General features: G+C 41.8%; 1 protein-coding gene across 1 annotated transcript in view; it reads right to left on the bottom strand.

Moving 5' to 3' along the window:
- Positions 1 to 4,121: 4,121 nt before the first annotated feature.
- Positions 4,122 to 22,939, bottom strand: part of LOC144717913 (neurabin-2-like) — a 30,786-nt gene continuing 11,968 nt past the window's right edge. Inside the window, exons 3-21 of the mRNA XM_078593720.1 lie at positions 21,758 to 21,878; positions 21,333 to 21,437; positions 20,366 to 20,522; positions 18,984 to 19,133; positions 17,938 to 17,991; positions 17,085 to 17,314; positions 16,559 to 16,655; positions 16,229 to 16,463; positions 11,666 to 11,734; positions 10,076 to 10,233; positions 8,968 to 9,181; positions 8,212 to 8,296; positions 8,047 to 8,121; positions 7,803 to 7,944; positions 6,902 to 6,946; positions 6,201 to 6,323; positions 5,547 to 5,570; positions 4,858 to 5,061; positions 4,122 to 4,467 (exon numbers count right to left, since the gene is read on the bottom strand). Coding sequence (XP_078449846.1) covers positions 4,261 to 4,467; positions 4,858 to 5,061; positions 5,547 to 5,570; positions 6,201 to 6,323; positions 6,902 to 6,946; positions 7,803 to 7,944; positions 8,047 to 8,121; positions 8,212 to 8,296; positions 8,968 to 9,181; positions 10,076 to 10,233; positions 11,666 to 11,734; positions 16,229 to 16,463; positions 16,559 to 16,655; positions 17,085 to 17,314; positions 17,938 to 17,991; positions 18,984 to 19,133; positions 20,366 to 20,522; positions 21,333 to 21,437; positions 21,758 to 21,878 — 2,495 coding nt within the window. The 3' untranslated portion in view covers positions 4,122 to 4,260. The remainder of the gene's footprint in view (positions 4,468 to 4,857; positions 5,062 to 5,546; positions 5,571 to 6,200; positions 6,324 to 6,901; positions 6,947 to 7,802; positions 7,945 to 8,046; positions 8,122 to 8,211; positions 8,297 to 8,967; positions 9,182 to 10,075; positions 10,234 to 11,665; positions 11,735 to 16,228; positions 16,464 to 16,558; positions 16,656 to 17,084; positions 17,315 to 17,937; positions 17,992 to 18,983; positions 19,134 to 20,365; positions 20,523 to 21,332; positions 21,438 to 21,757; positions 21,879 to 22,939) is intronic.

The following is a 22,939-nucleotide window of genomic DNA, read 5'->3' on the forward strand; positions in this document are numbered from 1 at the left end:
TATCACAACGGGGGTGTATCTTCATTCCATTGGCAATCATTGATGAGATCCGTTCAGTGGCCTTATCAAGGATAATGATGTGAGCCCTTTGAAATCCACTGCCGGATGGAGGCCTTCCAAAGCCCTGTTGGTGGTAGGGTTTGTTTGGGCATACTTCCTCACACTCATCACTACGGATTGGGGGAGAGGGCGCCCAAGATCACCATTGATGATCGCTGTGCAGCCGAGGTTGCTAGGTTCATAGTGCAGTACCACCGCTGTCCCACCACTATCCCTTTATCGATATCATCTATAAACGCAATTCAGCACTCTACCGCACTTTTAACAAATGGCCAATTGACTCTGTATGTTTGAACTTCTTTCGCGCCGTACGTAGCCAACCGTGCTCATCGGAGGTGAAGCACCCTAGCTTGCTGTTTGCCAATGTGAGCGTTACTCGAGGGAAGCTACTGGGATATATTTGATGGATCTGACTGCAAACAATAATTTAAAGCTGTAGATTGGAGCCTGTGACAGAAAGTCAGTTTTGACGGTCTGTTTTGAGAATGACAAGCGCAAGTGACACCATAAATATTTAAACGTGAACTATGTAGTGTAGTGCTGGTCTTTAAACAAAAGGGTGGCGGGACATGAGACTTGGTAATATCCGTAGTTTTGTTTGGTAAAGTGTACTGCCAAGCGACATTCACGTTTCGATGTTTTCCATGTGAGCAATCTGGCTGAGACTGCAGATAAGCACATTTTCCATCTGGAGGCTTGAAAAACAGACCATCACAAATACAATTTAATATATAATATGCCCTCTATCCCTCTAATATTTAAACACTGTACTTTCCTTACTTATGCGGATGTGTTTTGTCACTGACAAGAATTAATGAAACCCCAAGCAAATAGCTTTGGGGAAAGTAATATTTAGGGCCTGGTAAACATTAATCAGAGCTGAAAAGGGGTATTTCTTACATGCTATGCTGAGTGTAAAGTTGTCGAGCAAAATTAGTTTTTCATTAAAATTGGTGTTTCACTATATTTTAAGCATTTTGGTGATTTTATCAGAACAATCTATTGTGTTATCTAGCACCAATTTGTCAGGTGTGGTTGTTTAATATATATTTCCACAGCCAGCTAAATTATCAGTCCTAAATGCCTTTAGGTTGTCCAAAATCACACTCTCTAAGATAGCCAGGTGGCTCAGAGGTCTGAGCGATGAATCTGGCTCCAATGAAGTCCTGGTTCGAATCCGGGCGACTGCCCTTAATTAAATTGGATTGTTATGTATAGAGATTGAAGATTTTAGTCCAGTCACAACACCATCATATTAAATTATTCTACATTTAATTTGGCTAGATTCTCTGAAAATGACAGCTGGAATATCACGAGGTGAGCATTCCAATATCACGGAGGGTTGTAAAGTGTTGCCCGTTAGTGTGCTACAAGACAAAATAACAGGTCACTTGCAGGGACCTCAGAAGTAATTATGTAATATCTTGTCCCATGGGCCTTCCTTTAATGCATGTGATGTAACTGTTCTGCAAGAGTTACAGACATGACGCCGGCACAGTTGGGATAAATAAAACTCCCCCAAAATTACGGTTAAAGATTTCTGACATTCACAATGGACAAGTTGTGACAAACAGTTGGATTCATTTAGAATATTGATGCAGTATTAGGTCTGAATTTCAAACACAAGTGTTTAACCAGAAAGTACACTTAAATTTAATTGGGACAACACAGTCATCGTGTGCAATACTGTATTTTATATATACTTGACATTTGAAGGTTTTTCAGTAATACTACTTAAACACTGTCATTTTATACCCATTGCAGAACTGACAAGAAACAAAAAAATGGTTCCTCAAATCTGCCCAAAATACATGCGTTTTGTTTTTTTTAATTTCCAACAACACATTTGCTGGAGTGGGTTAGATAAAAATGCGTCTTGTAATATTTTTTTATTTAAGAATATTCTAGTGCTACGCAATCATTGCATGAATTCAGGTACAGAGGTGAACATGTGTAAAGTGCTCGATTTGCTGAATGCGTCCAGAGGAAGATCAATTTTCCAGTATATTCCCATATAACCGGTGGTCAAGACTAATGGCAGAGTGGCAGCCAAAGGTGGTAACACAGCCGAAAGTACGTTACACAAGGGAGATGGGGTGATTAAATCAGTTCTTGTGCATCACCAGACCGTGAGATGTCAATGGCTTGGTGAGGCCTTCGTCCAGCAATGAATACATATTGGCTGAAGATAACGCAGCGAAAAATCTGGTTTCTTGTAGTAAAATAATTTCACAATGCTCAGGTATAGATATTGTTTTCATGGTAACTTAGAGACAAGTGTAAAACGAATTCGTAAACAGAGACTGGTAGGAGTGCCAAGGTTTGCTGTCAACGACTGATCCTCATCAATAACGTCAGTACTAGTCGAGATTAAAGTGTTTCCCAAAGTTGGGCCAGGGTTGGCCATCATTGGCCCCATGTATCCTGCTAGGTGTGAAGTTTCGAAGGAAAATGTGCAGAGCACTCTGTTACAATAAACAGCCAAAGCATACATAGCAGAGACAAACATTTCCAGTGCTAATTTTGTTGGATCTACATTTAATTTCATTTAAATGCCTTCATAGGAAATGTTGGTATTTTCATACCTTGTTTTAAATTCAGGGATGACAGACATCAGAAATAAACAAGACGGATAAACTGCCTACAGAGCAAAGACAATAATGAATCTGCAACGGTTGTGCTGGTTCCATCAGTTTCAGCAAATGCAACGTGACTTTGAAATGGTGTTTTAAAGACAGTTGTAAAATATATTAGCTTGTTTCGTAGCAAGACTGTAGCATTATGAAAAGAGTGCATTGCAGACTGCCTCATACTTGGAAATGTATTGAGGAAATCCTTTGATCACGTACTGTTGCAACGACTTAAAGCTCCAAAATCACAGATGTGCGTTTAACACGTAGGCTTTCGTGACCAATATCCATAATATAGGTTTTTTTGGGTTAAATCGCGTAAATATATAAATATGTCGTTAAACCCGCCACCACCCGGCACAGCCAATTAGTTAGGTTTGTCACGTAAGCAGAACATGACAATTCGTTACTAGTACAGCACACTGGTGTGTTGGACAGCAAAGCCACATTTAAGTAAAACGAAACAGTAAGACTTCTCCACAAATCTGGCTGTCGCCTGATGAAGCTAGTTGTAATTACTGGCGAAACGTCCAACTTTAAGATTGTAAATGTTGTGGCTTTGCTCTCCAACACACCGGTGTGCTGTACTAGTAATGATTTGTCATGTTCTGTTTACGTGACAAACCTAACTAATTGGCTGTGCCCGGTGGTGGCGGATTCAGCGACACATTTATATATTTACGCGATCTAACCCAAAAAAAAACTGTATTATGGATCACAGATGTGCATTCAGTGGGCCAATATAGAAAGTAAAGGAATCACCACCTTCATGTCTTTCTGGAAGTCTATAATGGGGCTGCCTTCCTTTCAGGTAAAGAAACCCTTTTCTCTTATTTTCACAGTAATCTAATTTCATAAGTGCAGGGATACAGCAAAGCACATGTAAACTCTATTTCAAACAAATTTACAAGACAGCACAATAAAAGTAATTGCATAATATTATTTACATAACTTTGTTCATTTGTGCTACCTACATTTACAGTACACAGTTTTAGGTCTGCATACATTTATTTTGTTCCAGCATTAGCATGCACTGACTCGGATATTTTTGTTCCCAAACACTAAATAAACATTTTGCCTGGCAAAGACCTCCATTGGACCATGCTGGGTCTGTGCTATGGTCCCAATATGCAGACTGCGTGTCTGAACAGGGTGGGGGGGACGGGTGGATTTTGGTTATAAGACAAATATCGGCACAGCTGGACACATGAAGCTGATCCATTAATGGACCACAGAATGTACATCTGGCTTCCCTGTTGATGCCAACATTTTAGAGCAAATGCCAATACCTTGTACAAAAATGCTGAATTTTATTAAAATGTATAGCCACAAATATTTTTCAAAAGGCTATGCATAAACCCAGACAATAAAAAACTGAGAATGAATGGGTCATTCAAACCCTATATAAACACTGTAAGAATCATGGAAGCTTTGCGGTATTTCCTCTAGTTGCTTGAGCAGCCTCCAATTATAGATGCATATGTAGTAAGACGCTGGCTTTCAGCGACCCGATAGGAAATGAACAGGCAGTTCGAGTAGGACTGAGGTCACTGTAAAGGAGATACTGTGTTCAGGCCGTGGTCTCTGTGCCTCCCCCTTCCTTGGGTCCCTGCTCCTGCCCTGCTCTGCGCCTCTGCTCCAGTTCCTTGCGCTGCACCTTCTCCCGCTGACGCCGCTGCTTCTCTTGCACTTTCCGCTCCTTCTCCAGCATGGCCCTCATCTCCTTCACCTTCTTCTTGAGGAGCCCTCGCTCGCTGAAGCTGTTTACTCCCAGTGCCTGAAGCGTGGGAATAAGCAAATTTCATTAAAAGCTTCATTCATACCATGAATAATAAAATTTAAAATTTAAAATACTCAACACATATACCATTGAACCCTTAATACTTTGGCATAAGGCAGTGTTAATGATGAATGTCGTGATTTTCTTTACATGCTTGTACTCCACGTGTTTGTCCTTCCACAACTATTAAGCACTGTATTTTTGAAACAGTGTTCATACCTCTTCCTAGTACAACCATAACAATTATGTCATTGTTGCAAAAGTGGCCTCGGGGAAGCCAGTTGGTAGACAAATTCAGGGCCGTGTGATGGACGGCACCACCTCATCCCCGCCTCCCCCACCGGCCTCGTGTTACAAGTGGCGGGAAGGCCTCTGCATTCTGCTCGCCTTGAGCTTGGAGCTGTCGACCTGCAGCAGCTGCCGCCCGTCGACTCCGCGCGCCGTGAACTCGGGCACGTGCTGCTCCAGGCCAAGAGCCCGGAGCCAGGCAGCGACGTGCTCCACGGGCCACAGCTCCGGCGATGGAGACTCGGCCCCGGTGGCACTGCCCCCGCCGCCACGCCGGCTGGGGGAGCTCTGCTCATCTAGAATCTGGAGCGAGGAGAGCCGCCATTGAGAGCACAGCGGTCACCGCAGAGGAAGCACAGAGCCATGGAGCATCGGCGTCGAGCATACACTACAGCAAAACCAATGAAGATGTAAAAGATAAGAATTGACACGTTGCGTGCTCGGCGACCACACCAATATACGTGTGAGGCTGCTGATTTGTAAACCCTCATGCCACGTGGTGATGTTCAAAGCTAATCATGTCGCTTTGTAAAATTATTATAATAAAACATTTGATGCAATTTTGCTTTGAAAATCAGTATGCGGTAGGAGGGTTTAAACATCGGGAGCCAACCGCTTCGATTGGTAGGAATTGACAAGTATGATGTGACTAGGCGTGTGTGAAGTTTTCAAAGCCAGATTTTAAAAATAAGCTGTTTAAAGCCACCTCTTCACACGCCTAATGGTGCTGATGGAATGAAGGATCGTCTAAGCAAAACTAATAATGTAAAAAGCTCATTAGGCCTCACCTCATCATCAATCATGTCCAAGCTCTGCACAGTGCAGCAATGTGGGAGACAGGCACAGTGTACCATCAAGCCTGACTATTTCAATGGGAACTCATTGCATGCATTTACAATTTCAGGAAATGTATGTAATGATCAAATGTGTGTGGCAGTGGTGTTCAAGCCCAGGCCTTGTGACTAAGTACCTGCAAAATTTCTGAGGTAATTCATATTCTTGGGTTAGAAATTAATAGAAGTGCTAACATCTGCTCACAAGGAAATCTGGGCTGCTGGTTTTTGTGATGGCTAGGATTGAACACCACTGCTAATCAGTACACAACGTGTTTTTGGATAAAAATACTTTTTATATCGTACCATCCAGTAAAGTAGAAGGTTATTAATTGTTTACAGGAGAATGGCCTATTTGAGATGTTTAGTCAATTCCTTTAGGAGTGTTTTTATGTGGGAGGAAACCAGGTTGCCCAGGAAAAAACCCCATGCATACAAGAACACTTCAAACCGCACAGGCCAGAAGCCTACATGTTGATTAGTTGACTAAATATGGCCTTTCTCCATCCTTGCATCCACATTCATTCATCCCATGGGTAGTGCCCCCTTCTGTGGAGTGGCTGAGTGTGGGGTGGGAGGCAGGGGGCAGTGAGGAGGTTGGGGCCTCACCTCATTGGAGGAGAAGACGAGCGTGTGAGAGCGCCCTGTGGAACGAGGCTCTGCCACCCAGCCTGTGAGCTCGCTAGAACTCGCGCTGCTTGGACTCACCTCATCCCCAAACGACAAGTTGGGCTGCACATGTGCACACGGTAGACACACATCCAGACGGGCATCAGCGCATACACAGCATCCAACTTAACATTTTGACAACACTACATAGGAGATGCAGCTACCTCCTCCATCAGTGGGGCATTAAGGAATTGCTCAATTATGACTACGGTGAAGTGCAACGTATCACTCGCATCCCTGATAATTGCCCCACACAAGCTTTTGCAAGAGGTACAAATGGAACTTTTGTGGCTGCCCTAGGCACTCTTGAATGATTTTCCAAACTCAACATACACAAATTATAAACGTGTCTTTTCCTTTTCAAATTCTACGGGAAAGGTGACTACAATACTTTATTGGCACAGATGTAATAGAATACTGCATAAGGGACAAGTTACTCAGCGATGACGCTGCCTAAAAGATGTACACTTACAGACATATTATGTAAAAAAATAATAACACGGAAAGATCCTCCCGTTCAATTTCTAGATAAAGCAATACGTGGAAATAACAAACTTTACGAATCCATGAAGAAACAAAAAAGTAAAGGATAGGCAAATAAAATAGGATAAATAAAACTTGGCGTAGATGCAATACTGTACCAAATCTAACGAGCGGTTGAAAAACGATGGCCAGGAGAGGGTTATCTGTGTAAAGGGTAAGAGGGGGGATAAATAATAAATGAACAAAAAATATAAATAAAACAGTGTACAATGTATGTTGCTTGAACTTATGTTATGTAAAGATGTAAATTACAGATATTTTCCCCTGCATCTTAAATGGGCACATTCTTCATGAGAGCCTTGTTATATTCCACATGTGTAATAGTAAATAGATCTGAAGTATAAAGTATTGAGTTGTAGTGTTACATAATTGTCAACAATGCCGAATTGTGCGGTCGATTACCTCGTACTCATTTTTAAAGCGATTCATTCCACTTTAATACATTTTTCTAAAATATATCTTCGATGCAATTTTATTATGAAAATCGGCATGACGAAGAAGGGTCTAAAAACTGACAGCGTTACCACTTTAATCAGCAGCACAGGCAAGTGTGGTGTCCGTCTGAGCAAAACTTGTCCATAATCTGTCATACGTGCTGGGTTAATACAATTTGACTGGGACTTATCTTCTTGGTTCTTTCGGTAAAGTCACGTAGAAGGGAAGTAATAAAATAATAAAATAAAACATAATAAAATCATTCTCACGACGTTTCGGCCACAACGCAAGCAGCTGTCCTCAGGTGAAGACCAGGTCTGACGCTGTCTCCCCGACAGACCTGGTCTTCACCTGAGGACGGCTGCTTGCGTTGTGGCCGAAACGTCGTGAGAATTATTTTATTATGTTTTTTTTTTATTATTGTATTACTTCCCTTCTACGTGACTTTACCGAAAGAACCAAGAAGATGAATCCCTGCAGTCACGAAAGCTTTAAATCGAAATTTGACTGGGACTTGAGAAGGAAGGCGTTCGCTGTGTGTGGCATGGAGCCACCCGGCTGCACCTTGTTTCGAGCTTTCACGGGACTGGGCTCCACTGAGCTCTCCGGGGTGGTGAAAGCGTGACCCTCCATGACCCTTGCTCCAAGCGTCACCTCTCTCCCATCCACGTCTGACTCTCCGATCACAAACGACGCCTGAGCAGCCCTGCCAACCACAACAACAACATTCTAGCTTTGACACAAGGTGCTGTGTGTCAGTGGTCAGTGTAAGATAATGTTGGCGATATGCTTTTGGAAATCGTCATACTGATCTTGTGCCAACACATTGTTGGATTCATCTTCCACTTTCTTGTCTCTCCTGGTGGAGCGTTGCAGAGCAGCACTGGAAACGACACAGCAGTTTGAGAAGCTTTAGCGAGCAGTTCTTCCCAGCAGAGGCAGAGAGATAAATGAAACGTTGAGAAGCACTTACCTCACTTTGTCGCCAGGAGGGCGATTGCCTGATAAAGATGGGGAGGAGCTGCTCAAGTCTGGTGACTGGCTGCTCCCTCGCCTCACTGCAAGAAGGGTGGACTATTTCATAAAGCGTTTCACAGTAAGCACATGGAGGTAGAACACCAATTTCACAAAAAATTAAACTACAATAGAAGTAAAAGTCAAAATGTCAAAGTGATTTCTTGTTCAAATGAGGCAGTGCTCATCTCCTGTTTAGAGCCCTAAGCAGTTGGCAGGAGTGCCACATTCCTTTGACAGGGGTGAGTCTATCCATAGGACAACCACTTTTGACTTCCCTATGAAGTTGTGCTGACTGTATCATCTGCAAAGGGTCCCCAGATGGGTTAATAAAATTCGTATGCACTATAACAAAAATATATAATTATGAAGTGTATAAATGTAGAACATTTAGGGAATTTCATATATACTTTTTTTATCCGGCCAGTGGATAACATCATCCACTCAGGCCTGGTTTAAGGAACGTTTAAGAAACCGTCATAGTAGTTTGTCTTGTAGTCACATGTTAAGTTTGTTGAGCAATGGCTACAGAGATGGGCAAAACATATTCAAATTACATATGACTGGGATGTTACACAGATATAAATCACAAATTAACTGCCATGTAATTGACCTACAAATTACGAATTACTTTCAAGTGCATAAATTAGATAGCAGTGACACATTACAAAATGAAATGATGTTACATTTATTTTACTGCATGTGATTGAGATACCGCTCATCCCTGGCAATGGCCTGTCCCTAATGCGGTGTCCACGTGGCGGAGTGCGGGGCGAGCACGAGGGCGATGACGACGTGGCCAAGGATGGACTGCGGCTCCTGCCCGGGATTCGTTCGCTCCGCACAGGGCCCGGAGAGGAGGACCCGCCCAGGGACGAAGTGGATTTCAAAGTCACTCGCCGTGAGCTGCATTCCTCCTCCCTGCCCTGCTGGCATCATGAAGCGCAGGGAACAAAGCGGACGAGCGGATTCGTATCAGCTGGGAAGGGAGCAGCATGTATGTTGAACTTCTTTTGCACCCTACATCGCCAACCATGCTAATGCGAGATGCGGGGAAAGGACACCAAACTAAACAATGTATGTATGTATGTTGAACTTCTTTCACACCGTACGTAGCCAACCATGCTAATCGGAAGAGCAGGGGAAGGACAACAAGCTAAACACAAAAAGCAGTTCTAAAGAAATGAGTTGGCATGGTCAAGAGACTCCAGCCTGACACATATTACTCAAATCTATAGCACCAGTTCCACAAATGTTATGTAAAAGTCAACACTTAATTTTCCCAAACATCTATAAGCGAAATGCACAATTGTATCTTATCTTGCACATATACAAACAATTGCTTCAATGGTAATGATATTAATGATTATTTTGTATGTACATATTCAACACGCAATATGCCAGGGTGTCTCAGATACAAGTAATATAAAAAATACTCACAAGACAATAACAGTCATATTTTACCTTATCATTTGATGACAGCAACAGATATCTGCCCAAGTGGCTGTGGCAGAATGCTCAATTCATATTCAGAGGGATGTGAGTTCAAACCCCGGTTGGTAGTCAACTTGGCCCACCATAGTTTCACAGTCGATAAAACAAACACGACTTTTTGGGAATTCCACAATTGTAATTATTTATTTATGGGTACCCTATAGGAATGTAGATTTTCCACTGCTGACTTAAGGCCACCAGCAGAAACTACCAGTGGCCAGTGCTCACTTGAGCGGGCAATACTTTGGCTTTACTGCCGTCATCCTTTAAACGTGTCTTGTTTGTATTAGCTTGCTCTGGCCTGCTCTTGCAAAAGGTGCAGGGCTCACGGTGGACTCGAAGGTGTCCTCCCCATCAGTAGAGCCCAGGCTATCGCGGATGTGGGACCAGGATGGGCGCTGGCGGCGTGCACAGCCACCCAGCTGTGCGCGCGCCTTCTGCGCGCTCGAGTCCAGGCGCTCTGTTTCAGGAATCACTTCTGAGAAATCTGTGGGTAGAGCAGCCACACGGACATGTCACTCTCCTCCAGCACTGGTGCACAATATCTCTCTATCACTCCCTACACTCGCACAAGTGGAATTCTTCGGTGTAATAATGAACACACAGTCATTCCAGCCAGCACTGTACTTCAGTGATGATGGCATTTTTTAAAATACCAGCACAAATACAAAATGTGATGTTTCTAATCTCTTAGTGAATTAAATAATTAATTTCCCCTTATAATTTGTATTCTGTTAATTTCCTAATTACTGCCTTGTCAAATGCCACCTGAGTATGAATCATTAATGAGAGTAGAATTGCAATCATAAAGCATTGTCATTTATTAAAAATTCACCTAAGTTTGTGTTCGCCGAGTGAATCGGGAACTGGCAATCATGAATGTATATTTTATAATTATCATCGGTGTTGTGCCCTCCAGAGTCTTCTCATTAAAACACCGTTCCCTTGGGGGACGGATTTTGCCGCGGTGCAGAGAAGCACTAGAGCCGTCAGTCTCGCAGTCAAATAAGGACCCTCCCCTAACTTTATCTCCCATACAATGCAGGAAACTGTAGCAGGATCGTTTATTTACATTTAATGTTGGCAAATTGTGGCTGTTATTACGATAAACAGAGGTTGCTTTTATATTAGTCCATTTCACATTGTTTTACTTTTGAAATTTTTTAAATGCTCTGCACAGCACCTCGTTTGAAATATTTATACACCCTCATATTATTTTACACTGTTTTCTTATGCACTACGTTTGTAAACTAAAATTGTATTCTTCTCCCTTGAAAGCGTATCTTCTTAATGCGCTTTTACCCATGTATAAATGACAAGAGCTGACTAAATGAGCTGAGTACTGTCACCTATCTTGCGATTAGCACTCTAAGAGTATAATGTTTCACTCAAAGAGCACAATTTAGCTGTACTTTTTAAAATTAAATTTTAATACTGCATCACCGTGGAAGGAAGTTTAAATGGAAATAGTTTCAAATCCAAATACTCGCAAAATCTGATTAGATCGTCTATTTGCAATCACTTAAAACCTAACACAAGTGCGTGCAATAACCTGGCTCATAGCTTACTTGTGCAGGCAAGAGCTTTTAAGCTAGGAAGCAGTTTGTGATGCTAAATATTCATGCAGCCATAAAGCTGTCTACAAGTGTGTGGCCTGCCAGCAAGGGTTATTTATTTACATCAATGAGATGCTCAGCTTGAATGATGCATCGTAACAAAGCACAAAATCAGTTACTGTATATCATTTCAATTATTTTCACGATACAACCAGCAGGAATACTAATAAGCAGCTATAATGTAATGCTTTACACTCCAAATTGCTTTGACAATCGGGAAATTATTATTGAGATATTCCCATGACAAAACAATCATTGTTTAATGTAATTTAATCATAAATGAATCACAAAAGCTCCGCTTACCAAACACATCTTCCAGATCATCGCTCACACTTTTGCGCTTGTCCTCCAAGGAACTCTCCGCAGGAGTGCCTGTAAAAAACAATAGGAACGTCAGTTTTCAACCTATTTATACACAGCTGTTGGAGAATAAGTTACTGCTTAATGCCACAGAATGAAATCCCATTACCAATATGGAATAGTATTACTCTGTAAATTATATGAATATAAATGGAAACAAACAACAAAAGCACACAATTATGAAAAGCAAATAATATTTCAATGCATAGAAGCTGGATTCAATTAAACCACCTAATGCTCAGCACAGTAACAATGACAACAACATGCAGTATATCTTTCATGAGGTACATGGCTCTTAGTCATTTTTGGAGCTAAGTGCCTTTTAATTCATCAAAGATGGAAAGAAAAACCATTAGCTTTCCTCTTGGGAGCACAGGATTGATTACTTCCCTTCCGGACTGATCTCTGATCTAAAGTAACCGTTCTTTGGGCAGAGTCCCCATTATGACAGAGCCCTGCCTGAAACTGAAATGCTCAAAGCACAAGCCTCACAGTTATACCGAAACAAAACACCCAGATGCCACAAGCGACATGGCGATGACAAGACGTGGAGGACAACACCGAGAGCCTCAAAACGAGCGAACAGGATGTGCGATGAGAGCCACGGGGACCCCTCACTAGCTCTCCCCACAGGACCGCGTGGCCACAGCATGCTCACCAACCTTACCGCTAACAGCCTTCTCTTTCGAACAAGGGTTCGTGGACTTCGGCTTAGCAGTGGAGGCCCTCTTGCCACGCACTTTCGAGCGGAAGAACGACAACATCGCCATGCCGAGAGCACCTGGCAGCGTGTGTGCCGACGAGTGGCGGCCACGGACGGCCGGCCCACTGTCCGGCCACAATGGCTCTGCCTCACGATTGGCTTCCTTCATCACGGGGCCTTAACCCCTTGCAAGTCAGAAGCAGTGCTCAGCGCTACAGCCTAACCATGCTGGAATTAAATGCAAGGCACTCGAGAATATAGAATGATTGTAGGGTTAATTACGGGGTTTTTTTCATTCAATTGTTTATTTAGATATCTGTGTTGTATCGGGTTTTTAACTTAGTATCCTTAATGCACATAGCAGTCAAATGTAGTGTAACAGCCATATTATAAGATGTCACACATTTTCAATCTATATATTTTCATTGCAGGGAAAGGAAATCGAGTATAATTTTTTACTTAGTAAAAAAAACCCGCTACATTTCATAAATAAAAAATATATCGGATAATGCCTTCATATGAACAATAATTTAGACATTGGAATAGTTAATCTCCATGAAGCGGAGCATGATAAGATGCAAGAGGAGAGGCTGTGGATTTATTGCTCCCCACGGCCGGCATTGAAGCAGCTTCCGCCAGGACCAGGACAAGGGCGTTGCCTCCCTGGTCGTGCACGTGAGTGTAGCATTAGGCCCTCACAATGAGAGTGTAGCAATAGGCCCTGACAATGGGATTATATAAATTAAGCCCTCACAATGACTTTCTACATCTATAGGTAGAGTTAATTTGTTTCTACTGAAATAATTTGACCATAAAAGGCACACTACATGACAAACGAATTATTTTTTTAAGGTTTACTGCACCGATTTGACAGCATGTTAAGTCCATAAGTTGTTTTAAATATTAACTTTCAAAGCGTTGTTAATAGTTAATACGTAAATTCAGGAAAATACACACACTGAAACTGTTGAATGAAGTTCAAAGGATAGTTGAATGTGTCATTTAATCTTATGGTGTAATTGTATGATGCTTTGGAGAAAAGATCATTATAATAAATATAACATTGCATTAGCGTATGGTAATTCACTTGTGCAGTGCAAATGTCAGCCCCTTCACAAACAACACACTACATCACTCTGTGTGACCTTCTGTCCGATGGCTTTACGGCTTGCGTTAACAAACCCAGCAACACTGTCAATCTCTCGGTATAAATCAATTAATCAGATTATATTTCTTCAAAGGCGCCTTTCTTAAAACCGAGGCCCCCATACCTAAAATCATCCGTTATTTTTTTTAACCATGCAATTTAAATAGTAATTAGGTTGATCTGCAACCATACCTTTTGTAACATTAATTTACTTTTCATATGTGAAATCCAGCACAGGGTGGGAGCAATTTAGGCAACGAATGGCCCCCAAATGTTTGTAGTCACATACTGGGGATGTTGAGCAAATGCACTATTTACCAACGTTTTACTGTAACGTAACACATTTATTTAAAGGTCACCGTAGTGCTCTCAAATTATTTAAACACGGGTGAGCAGTGATAACCAGCACACTACATGTTCCATGTAAAATGGAAACTATGAAAATTGATGCATTTAGTCACTGTCTGTTCCACCACACATTGATGTCAGTCTAAAGCTTGTCAGTCTTCCTTTAGCCTTTTTTTTTTTAACAATAAACAGATTACACACAATTTTGTAAAATATTATAAATTGAATGACACCTCATCGTACTAAATTGAGATTAAAAGGTTATGTTAAAAAAAATGAATCTTTCCATACAGTTATGAACAGCAATGATTTCCAGGCTATATAAATATAATTAATATAAATTTGCATGCCCCTTTAATTTAGGGGAAAACATTTAATGCATCTGCATTTGAATGAAGCCTACAAGCAAGGATAATTATTTATATTGAATGTATAATTTAATTTCAGCAATGCTTGTTTCCGTGTAAAATTTTATGGAATGAAAATAATCCTATCGGGGAAAACCCATTCAGAGGGAATGAAGGAAAAATTTTGGACAACTTTTCTCATCCAAAAGTCATTGTAAGGTGAAACAAAATGATGAGTCTGTATATTAGTAGTTAGTGCAACATTTGTGCTTGTCCTGAAAGTTTCTGAACTGAAAGTTTCTCCGACAACTTGTAGTTGACAATTTTGTGAAATAGTTAAATGCTTACAATTTCACAGGACAGCTATTTGCAGTATGCTTCACAAAAAAACTTTTATTATTCGTTTAACGCTCACTGAAATTCAGGATTTGCGCACGAGGCAATCCACTGAGTAACATGGGTTGTTGGCACATGACTGAAAACAGATAATAATTGTAAAGTGATCATCCTTTTTCAGAACATGCATGTACCCAAATAGTATTATTATTGTTATTACATTGGCTTTAATAAAAACATATTTTCTTAATATGTTATTTCCAAAAAAATTATGTACTTTGATATTATGACCAAAATATTAATGTATTTTTTTACATGTGGGGCGCATGTACACAATTGATGTGGTGTATAAGGGAAAGTAAGCTACCAAAATGACCCAGAGTAAAAATACCACTTTTATTGTCATTTCTTCATTCATACAGACCCACTTTTATGGAAACCACAGGAGGAGCTACATCTGAGGCTATTAAATGACATCAACACTGAAATAGCTTCTTTCAGCTGCAGCAATTAAAACTGTGCATATCACAAATAATCACCACATAATGTAAATTTACACGAAAATATATTTAAATACTGAACGTATGTTTTCTTCATCAATATACAGCATTGTCTAAACAATACAGAATGACTCTTTTTTAAACAACCTTGCAATGTGCGAACAAATGTAGTATAGTGACTGCACAGTGTTCGCATGCCAATGTAACACTCAAGTAAATTACATCATAACACTGAAAATGCCAGACAATTCGGGCTGCTGCATAAGGTAGGAATGTTAGCGAGTTCCACAGAAGTGCAGGCTTGTGCCATGATTCTGGCACAAGTAAAATTTAAAACCGAAATGCTTACCATTAAATTACGTCTACACTATAAGCATCCAACTAGGGCCACTGTGATCTACAAAACATGAAAAATATCCCATCAATCGTACAGCCTCCTGTGTGGTGACACATGGTAGGGGTTTTCTACAAATATTTGAGATCATTTAGAAGCTAGGATAAAACTAAAAACGGAATGTTCATTAAAAAAATCCGCTTTGTTTGAGAAGTTCACTTTGTTCAGCAGGCACATTAATCTCTCTCACAAGTTACAATGTTTGTGAAGCTTTGAGACAGATTCTCTATTTGTGTCAGGAGACTGACAGCAATAGGCGTAACGCTCACCTTGTGATAGTTCCAGCAGGACGGAAAAGATATGATCAAAAAAACGACACCTGTCAAAATAGACTACGTTTACTTGTTCATTCAAAGTTAAAACAGAATGCAAGCGCGTCAGTTCTGTTGTGAGTATTAGGAGCTGCTTGCTTTGTGCTGTGGTGGTCAGATGCTAGTGCTTCCTACAGACCGTCTGTAACTGTTACTCCTCAGAACGTTACTGACTTGGGACTGTCTGAATCTAAGACGCTTGCCTACCTTCAGAGGCATCATCACCACTGGCCGTGATGCCCCCTTGTGCTGTCAAGGGTGTGGCAACCCCAGGTCCTGCTGCTGAGCTTTCTCCGGAGGAGGGCCCGGACCACGCTGCCACGGAATGCTCACGACACAGCTTCCTACAGACCGTCTGTAACTGTTACTCCTCAGAACGTTACTGACTTGGGACTGTCTGAATCTAAGACGCTTGCCTACCTTCAGAGGCATCATCACCACTGGCCGTGATGCCCCCTTGTGCTGTCAAGGGTGTGGCAACCCCAGGTCCTGCTGCTGAGCTTTCTCCGGAGGAGGGCCCGGACCACGCTGCCACGGAATGCTCACGACACAGCTCCATGGCCTCCGTGCTCCCTGATGACCCGTCGAGCCCCAGCAGCAACAGCCCGGAGTCGCTGGAGCCGCGCCTCATGAGCTCCCGCTCCAGCTCTAGTATCTGCGGTCGTTGTCAAACATGTCCCAGTCAGCAGTCAAGCCGCGAGTTGTGCCTTTGTTTTTAACTGTGATTGGGGGAGAAGTTAAAGTGCCTACTCTGTTCTGAAGTGTCTCCACTTTCTTCACGTAGCCTTGTTCCACCTCGGTGAGCTTTTTCGCCTGAGCCTCTTCACGCTTGAGCAGGTCCGACTCTCTAGGATGGACACCACAAACATGCTTCAGATTGCATTGCAGACAATGACACGCACGAGCTGACCAGGAGATGGCAGTATAGCAATGAAGTGAATATGCGCTGATATTTGAATATTATCCCCTGGTATGTGGGGTTTCTAACACGTGCAAAACACTCCATAATGCAATTGACCAAACATCACAATCCAGGACTATCCTAAAAAAAGTCTTGAAACTCAGTGAGGATTTCCATAAATAAATGGGAGTATTATTATTACAACTACAGTATGAATATTCTATGGTTATTTCGGTAAAGTCACGTAGATAGAAAAAAATACAATAAAATAATAAAAATGAAAATAAAGTACGTAAAAAAGAATAAGTGAATAAGAATGTAACCATATTTTCCATAAATAAGATTCCAAAAACAGCTTGACTCGAGTAAACTCACTTTTGCTGATAATCCTTTATCAGCTTCTTGGCTTTGTTATATTTCTTCTCCAGGGCCTGGTGTTGGGCTTGGCTCTCTTTGAGGTGATCGTTGACACTCTGACACAGCGTCTGCGCCTCCAGCCAGTATCCCTCCAGCTTGCTCATGCGCTCAGCATTCTCCTCCATGCTCTGCTGCAGCTGGAGCCGTTCCTGCCCCCAGCGCTGCCTCCCCTGCTCACTGAAGACCAACTGGCACGGGAGGTATGAGCGTTTTGTGGCGAGATGCATGGGCCTACTCTGGTCAACCGGCAACCCTGTCCCACTGGTCAAGCTGCAGAAAACGCTCGGGTACGAACGCAGAGGCTGTTCTAAGGATGCGGGCCTGCCAACATATTCAGTTGGCAAAATCGGACTCTGCGTTAACTTTAGCATCATTGAAATACTAAGTCTTGTTTATGTGACCTCAGAATGTATTCTGTGGAGTCATATTCTGGGGCCACCTTTCAAGTTCATGTTTATTTTATATGATTTAAGCAGGTAAGAACTCAACAGACCATGATGAGTCTCATTTTTAAGAGTGACCAACAGTAATCAAATTATAATTCTAGATCTGCATACACAAGTAAATCACGTGCAGTATATTCCACTCACACACAGCTTATAGTAAAACATGACGCAATAGCATAAAACTAGCATGGTATTTTATATCGCTTTTGGATCAATTGCAATAATAAATGTTAACATGTTCTACAAACCACAAAAAATACAATAGACCATTGTAATGTACAAACAAAACAAGCAATAAAAGCAAAAATCAACACTTATCCTCAACGATTGACCAATTCTCATGCAATTTAAAGAAGATCACCCACCTCCTTCTTCAATTTTAAGATCTCGGCCTCAGTCACAGCATGCTTTATTCTCAGCTGAGAGAGAAGAAAACAGAAATTAAATAAAAAAGCACCATGAGCGCACAATAATATAAATCCAAAAATAAGTAGAAATGTGAACTGGATTTTAAAAGGATGTCTTTTTTTTGTGTTAATCAAACGATTTATGCAGCACAATATTAACTGCTGAGAACACAACCTCTCACCGGGTCTCCATTCACTCGACGTGTGTAAAGCAGTAATCTGTAGCTTTACAGACGATGCTCATCAATTTCGGCGCCACGCGATAGCAAACCAAATACAAATCAGCATCGTTTTTCAGCTGCAGTCTCTCTTTAAACCTCGGAGCAGTTGTCAAAGGAATCACAGTATATCTTTACAATTAGCATCACAGTGTACAATAGCAGTTAAAGTAAAATGCAATGCAGTGCCCTGAGGGTTCATTATTAGTGCATTACTTTACAGTGACACAACAGCACAATACTGCCAGTGGGTGAAAATCAGTTCAGGTTTCAGGCAGCTGGCGTATTTGAATAATTCATGACTGTGTGACTTGCAGATATCAGTCTACAAGCTGAACATGATATCTGCAGACAAGTACCTTGCAAACATGAATTTAAATTATTTTATCACTCTAAGATCTCTTCCTGAGCCCCTATCTCTCGCACACTTTATTAGTTTTGCTCCTGCACACCCGTGAACACTGCTCTACTCAAAATCTCATTGTCATACTTTAAAAATGTTCACTGTATTATGCTTTATAAGCAGCTTCCATCAACATTATATATACTCTCTAATCTTTAGACATGTTTTATTCAAACCAAACATATGCGAAATTAATATTACACGGTTGGAAAAATGTACGTGAAATAATTTAAGAGATTGTAAAATGTCAGCAGCACCGTATTTCAAATGCGTCGTTTGCCTGTAAACATTATTGCATGCCGAATGCACTCACTTGGCACTGGAAGAGCGAGGTGCCTGTAAGGACAACTGGGACCGCGGGGTTATCTGACATTGGCACTCACCTCCTGGAATCTATGTGCAAGCTGTCTGTCCTCCGTGTTCGTGGTGGAGAACATGTCCCCGTCCTCTCCCTCGGCTAGCTCGAATACCTCCATGGGCAGCCGTCCCAAGTGCGACCCGTCGTCTTCCTCGTCCGTTGCATACTCGCCCGTCTGCACTCACACACCGTTCATTCCATGGGGCTGTGGGTGCCACAGTCCCTTCTCACTGGTGGCCACCTTCCAACGCGGCACCTCTCTCACAGCAGACACGCAGTGCTCATAACGATGCCGTATCATAACATGCGAGTTTTGCGTCATTGAAAGGTGATTGTGCCATTGTGTTGCAAAGTAGGACGAGAACACACAGGGGTTAATGGGAAAGGAAAGCTGGTTCAATGTGCACAAAGAACAATAAAGCATGCAGAGTGAAAACGACTTACGAGGAGGAAAAGGAGCAGAGCACAGTTAAAATACATTCTCAAGCAAATACCTGAAAGGTGCATGACAGTGGTAACACTGCACACCGACACCACAAACAGGATTATCATTCTAGCGATGACTCAAATGCTTCCTACATTCATTACTGTGCATTGAGCCCATACGTGCAGTATGCACCAGGCTTAAAGCTCACAATGAAGAGTTAAATTAATCTGATAATTTAAAATATTTCAAGGCGTTATTTTAGAAATCGACCGTACCTATGATGTATGCTATGTTGCATCTACAACACTGAGCTTGCATTACACAAACCTGCTTGCTGGCTTCGCCGTTAGTCTATCTGCCATCACGCTTGGCATCAGGTGAGCCATCGTCTAATGTCTTTCTCTACGGGCAATTGGGTAAGAGGCGGTTGAGCCACACGTCAGTCTATGCACTGGAAAAAAACAATGGCTGGGGATTTTGGGGTGAAGGAATAAGTCTGGCATGCAGGGGTGACCACTGACAAGCTGCACCAAGGGAAACATTACACAACGCGTTGAAATGTAAAACCACAGCAAAACACGTGTAATACTTTGACTGTGACAAAACATGCACGTACATAGGTATCATTTCATGTGCAGTGATACAAACAGGGCCTGATTCATGTGTTGGGGAAAAAAGAAAGTCGTACATTTTTATCTGAACAATAAGACTGAATTGGCAGGAAATGGCGATAAATTGTGCATTATTAAGCCAAATGTTGCTAGAATTTGTTATGGCAAACATGAATTAGCTCCAAGACACCTTGCAAATTGCATAGTTATTTAATTTAGCGATAACATCACTGTCAAATAAATAATTAAATAAGCGCGGAAAATCTCATTCTGAAAACAAAAGCATTGGCATGAATCGCTTTTTGTTTGTTAAACATAGGAACGAAAAAAAATTCGCTCGCATGCCAAAATAGGCCGATGTGCCATTACCTCCTCCTCATCATCATCGTCGTCATCGTCGTCATCGTGGTAGCGGGCGTACTGCTGCTCCAGGAGCTCCCTCTGCCGCCGCTCCTGCTCCAGCGTCTGGCTGATGAGCCGCGCCACCTCGCTCTCTTGGCCCGGCCGCTCACGCCCAATTCGGAACCTGCGCGATCCCGCGGGGTGGAGTGTTGTCCACGCACGGGGCCATCGCCTCCGGTGAGCCCGCTGTTTTGTTCGGCAGTGAAATAAGCTATAAGCAGTGGTTGGGGCTCTGATCATCGTTGCCGTTTGTGTAAGATACACACACAGTACCTTACAGATAACCAATGGAAGAGGGATTAAAACAGATTATGATTTTGCAATGCACTATAAGGGCACGATTATCAACAGAAGTGAGTGTACAGACAAATCAGATTATCATATGTATTCTAGTTATGAGTCCATTAAAATATGTATCAATACATTGTAATATCAGCTTCAATCATGTTGGTTTCCAACAATACATCATTATTTGTGTGTAAATATCTACTGTATCCCTTGCTTAGAACAACTCCCGTGTATAAAGTTGCACTTTACATGCTACCTTTTCTGACATGTTTCAATCCTGTGACTCATCTGGCTTTTTAAATAGCATGCTTTTTTTTACTAAGTCTTACAAATCCTGCAAGTCTGGAACATTCCATAGCATAGTGCTGAAGTTTTTTTATATGGATGTGGTGCATTTTAATTGATTGACAAGTATACAACAGGCTTGCTCTTGCCAAATAAAAGTCATTTCCACTTGTTTGAGAATTGTTCCTATTTTGTACAACAAAAAGAATAGTGTTTTTTATTGAGACACAAATACACATATAAACCCCACTGCGCAAAAGCAATAACGTGCAATGCCTGCCAACATCCTTTGAAAGGTGATTAAACCGTTAGCCTTGTTTCACGGGGTGAAGGAGCGGGATTACAGCTCGTAGCCACCCACCTCACAACGCCTTGAGTGTTTTTGAGCACAGTGGCAGCAAACGTTTGGGTAACACCGACCAAGCTGATCCCATCTACCTCCACGATCTGGTCGTTCACCTGAATCCTGCTCAATGGACCACATTGGAAGAATTGCAGTATAGTAACCCAGCGCACAATTGTTTGTAAAAAAATAACATTGACCCTTTTCAAGAAACGTTTCATTTACACAAGCATTCACTTCCCACTTCTAATTCTTACGGAATATAAATATAGCACACAAAAAGCTGATTTCATGTATTAAGTTACATAAACGAAAACAATACCTTCATTAATATTTTTTTATTTCAAACATAACTCATATATTGTATTTTAGGAGTCAGATCAACCTTAAGAAAACGCCAAAGACAATGGCACAGGAAAGCAAACAGTGTGATGGGGCCGCACCTGCCATCCCTGTGTGCGGCTCCACCCTCGGTGATGGTCTTGATGAATATGCCCAGCTTTTCGAGGCCCGCATCGGCCCCCACGCCCATGCCAATGATGCTCAGCCCCAGCCCCTCGTCACCTAGCAGCAGCCGCAGAACACACAGCAAGTGGCACCATTACTTTGAAGGTAAATGGGCAGCCTTACAATTATTACTCCTGACACTGCTGGTGGAAGGGCTTCCACTAGAGGGACATCTAGAGAACCCCTTTAAAAGGTATTTGGCCTACTCTTCCAAGCTGGTTACTTTACGACACTTTAACTCCCAGCACGTAACCTGCTGATCAACTAACTGTGGTGTACTCGTTTGTGTAGATGACTGGACAGAGAAGGGGGTATTTTAGAAACATCCCATTGTTTCAACTGCCACACTAGGGAGATAGAACCATTGACCTCTGGTAAAAAAAGTCCAGTGAGCTAACCATTACACCATAGCAGCATGTCTTCCTGATGTCCTAAAAACGTCAGGAAAACATCGTGAATGCCTTTCACAAGAAAAAAAGTATTTTTTTTCCGAATCCATGTACTGTAATCACTTGGATTTTTAATAAATGCAAACGCAATGTTTTTAAATCACATTCTTTTCTAAGTGTGTGAATGGAATATAATCATTTTCTTCATGGCAAATCTCAGTCACAGCTTAACTTCAATCCTGTTTTCAGCTGAGACCTGCACCTAACGTTTGGTTTAGTTATTAATGTAACAGGTGAGGACACAAAACTAAAAATTACTTCCCATAATATATGGTATTAGCGCCATTGATTTTTAAATGAGTTACTTTTTAGAAATGTCACACCATGAATTGCATGGCTTGTTATCACATGCATGTTCTTCGTGGTATATCATTACTAAAGACACAGTTCTTTTAATGAAACTCTTGCCAAGACTGTATTACGTGCAATATATTCACCTGGAGCAAAGCACTGCAGAAAAGCAGCAGTGGATAATGTTAAGTTCACTGTGATCGAACAAACGGTTGTTAAAGTGAGTCCCGGCTATTGTGGTGCAGTAGGCCGGACAGTGTGATGGCTGCTGCTGTCTGCAGCGCATGCACGGCGTGATGCTGCCCAACCCTGGGGGTTCTGCACATACACGGTCACATGGCACTTTTAACGCCAACCTGCACGGACAAACAATTCAGA

This window comes from Lampetra planeri, chromosome 1 (assembly GCF_965212315.1).
Source record: "Lampetra planeri chromosome 1, kcLamPlan1.2.h2, whole genome shotgun sequence".
Lineage (NCBI taxonomy): Eukaryota > Metazoa > Chordata > Hyperoartia > Petromyzontiformes > Petromyzontidae > Lampetra > Lampetra planeri.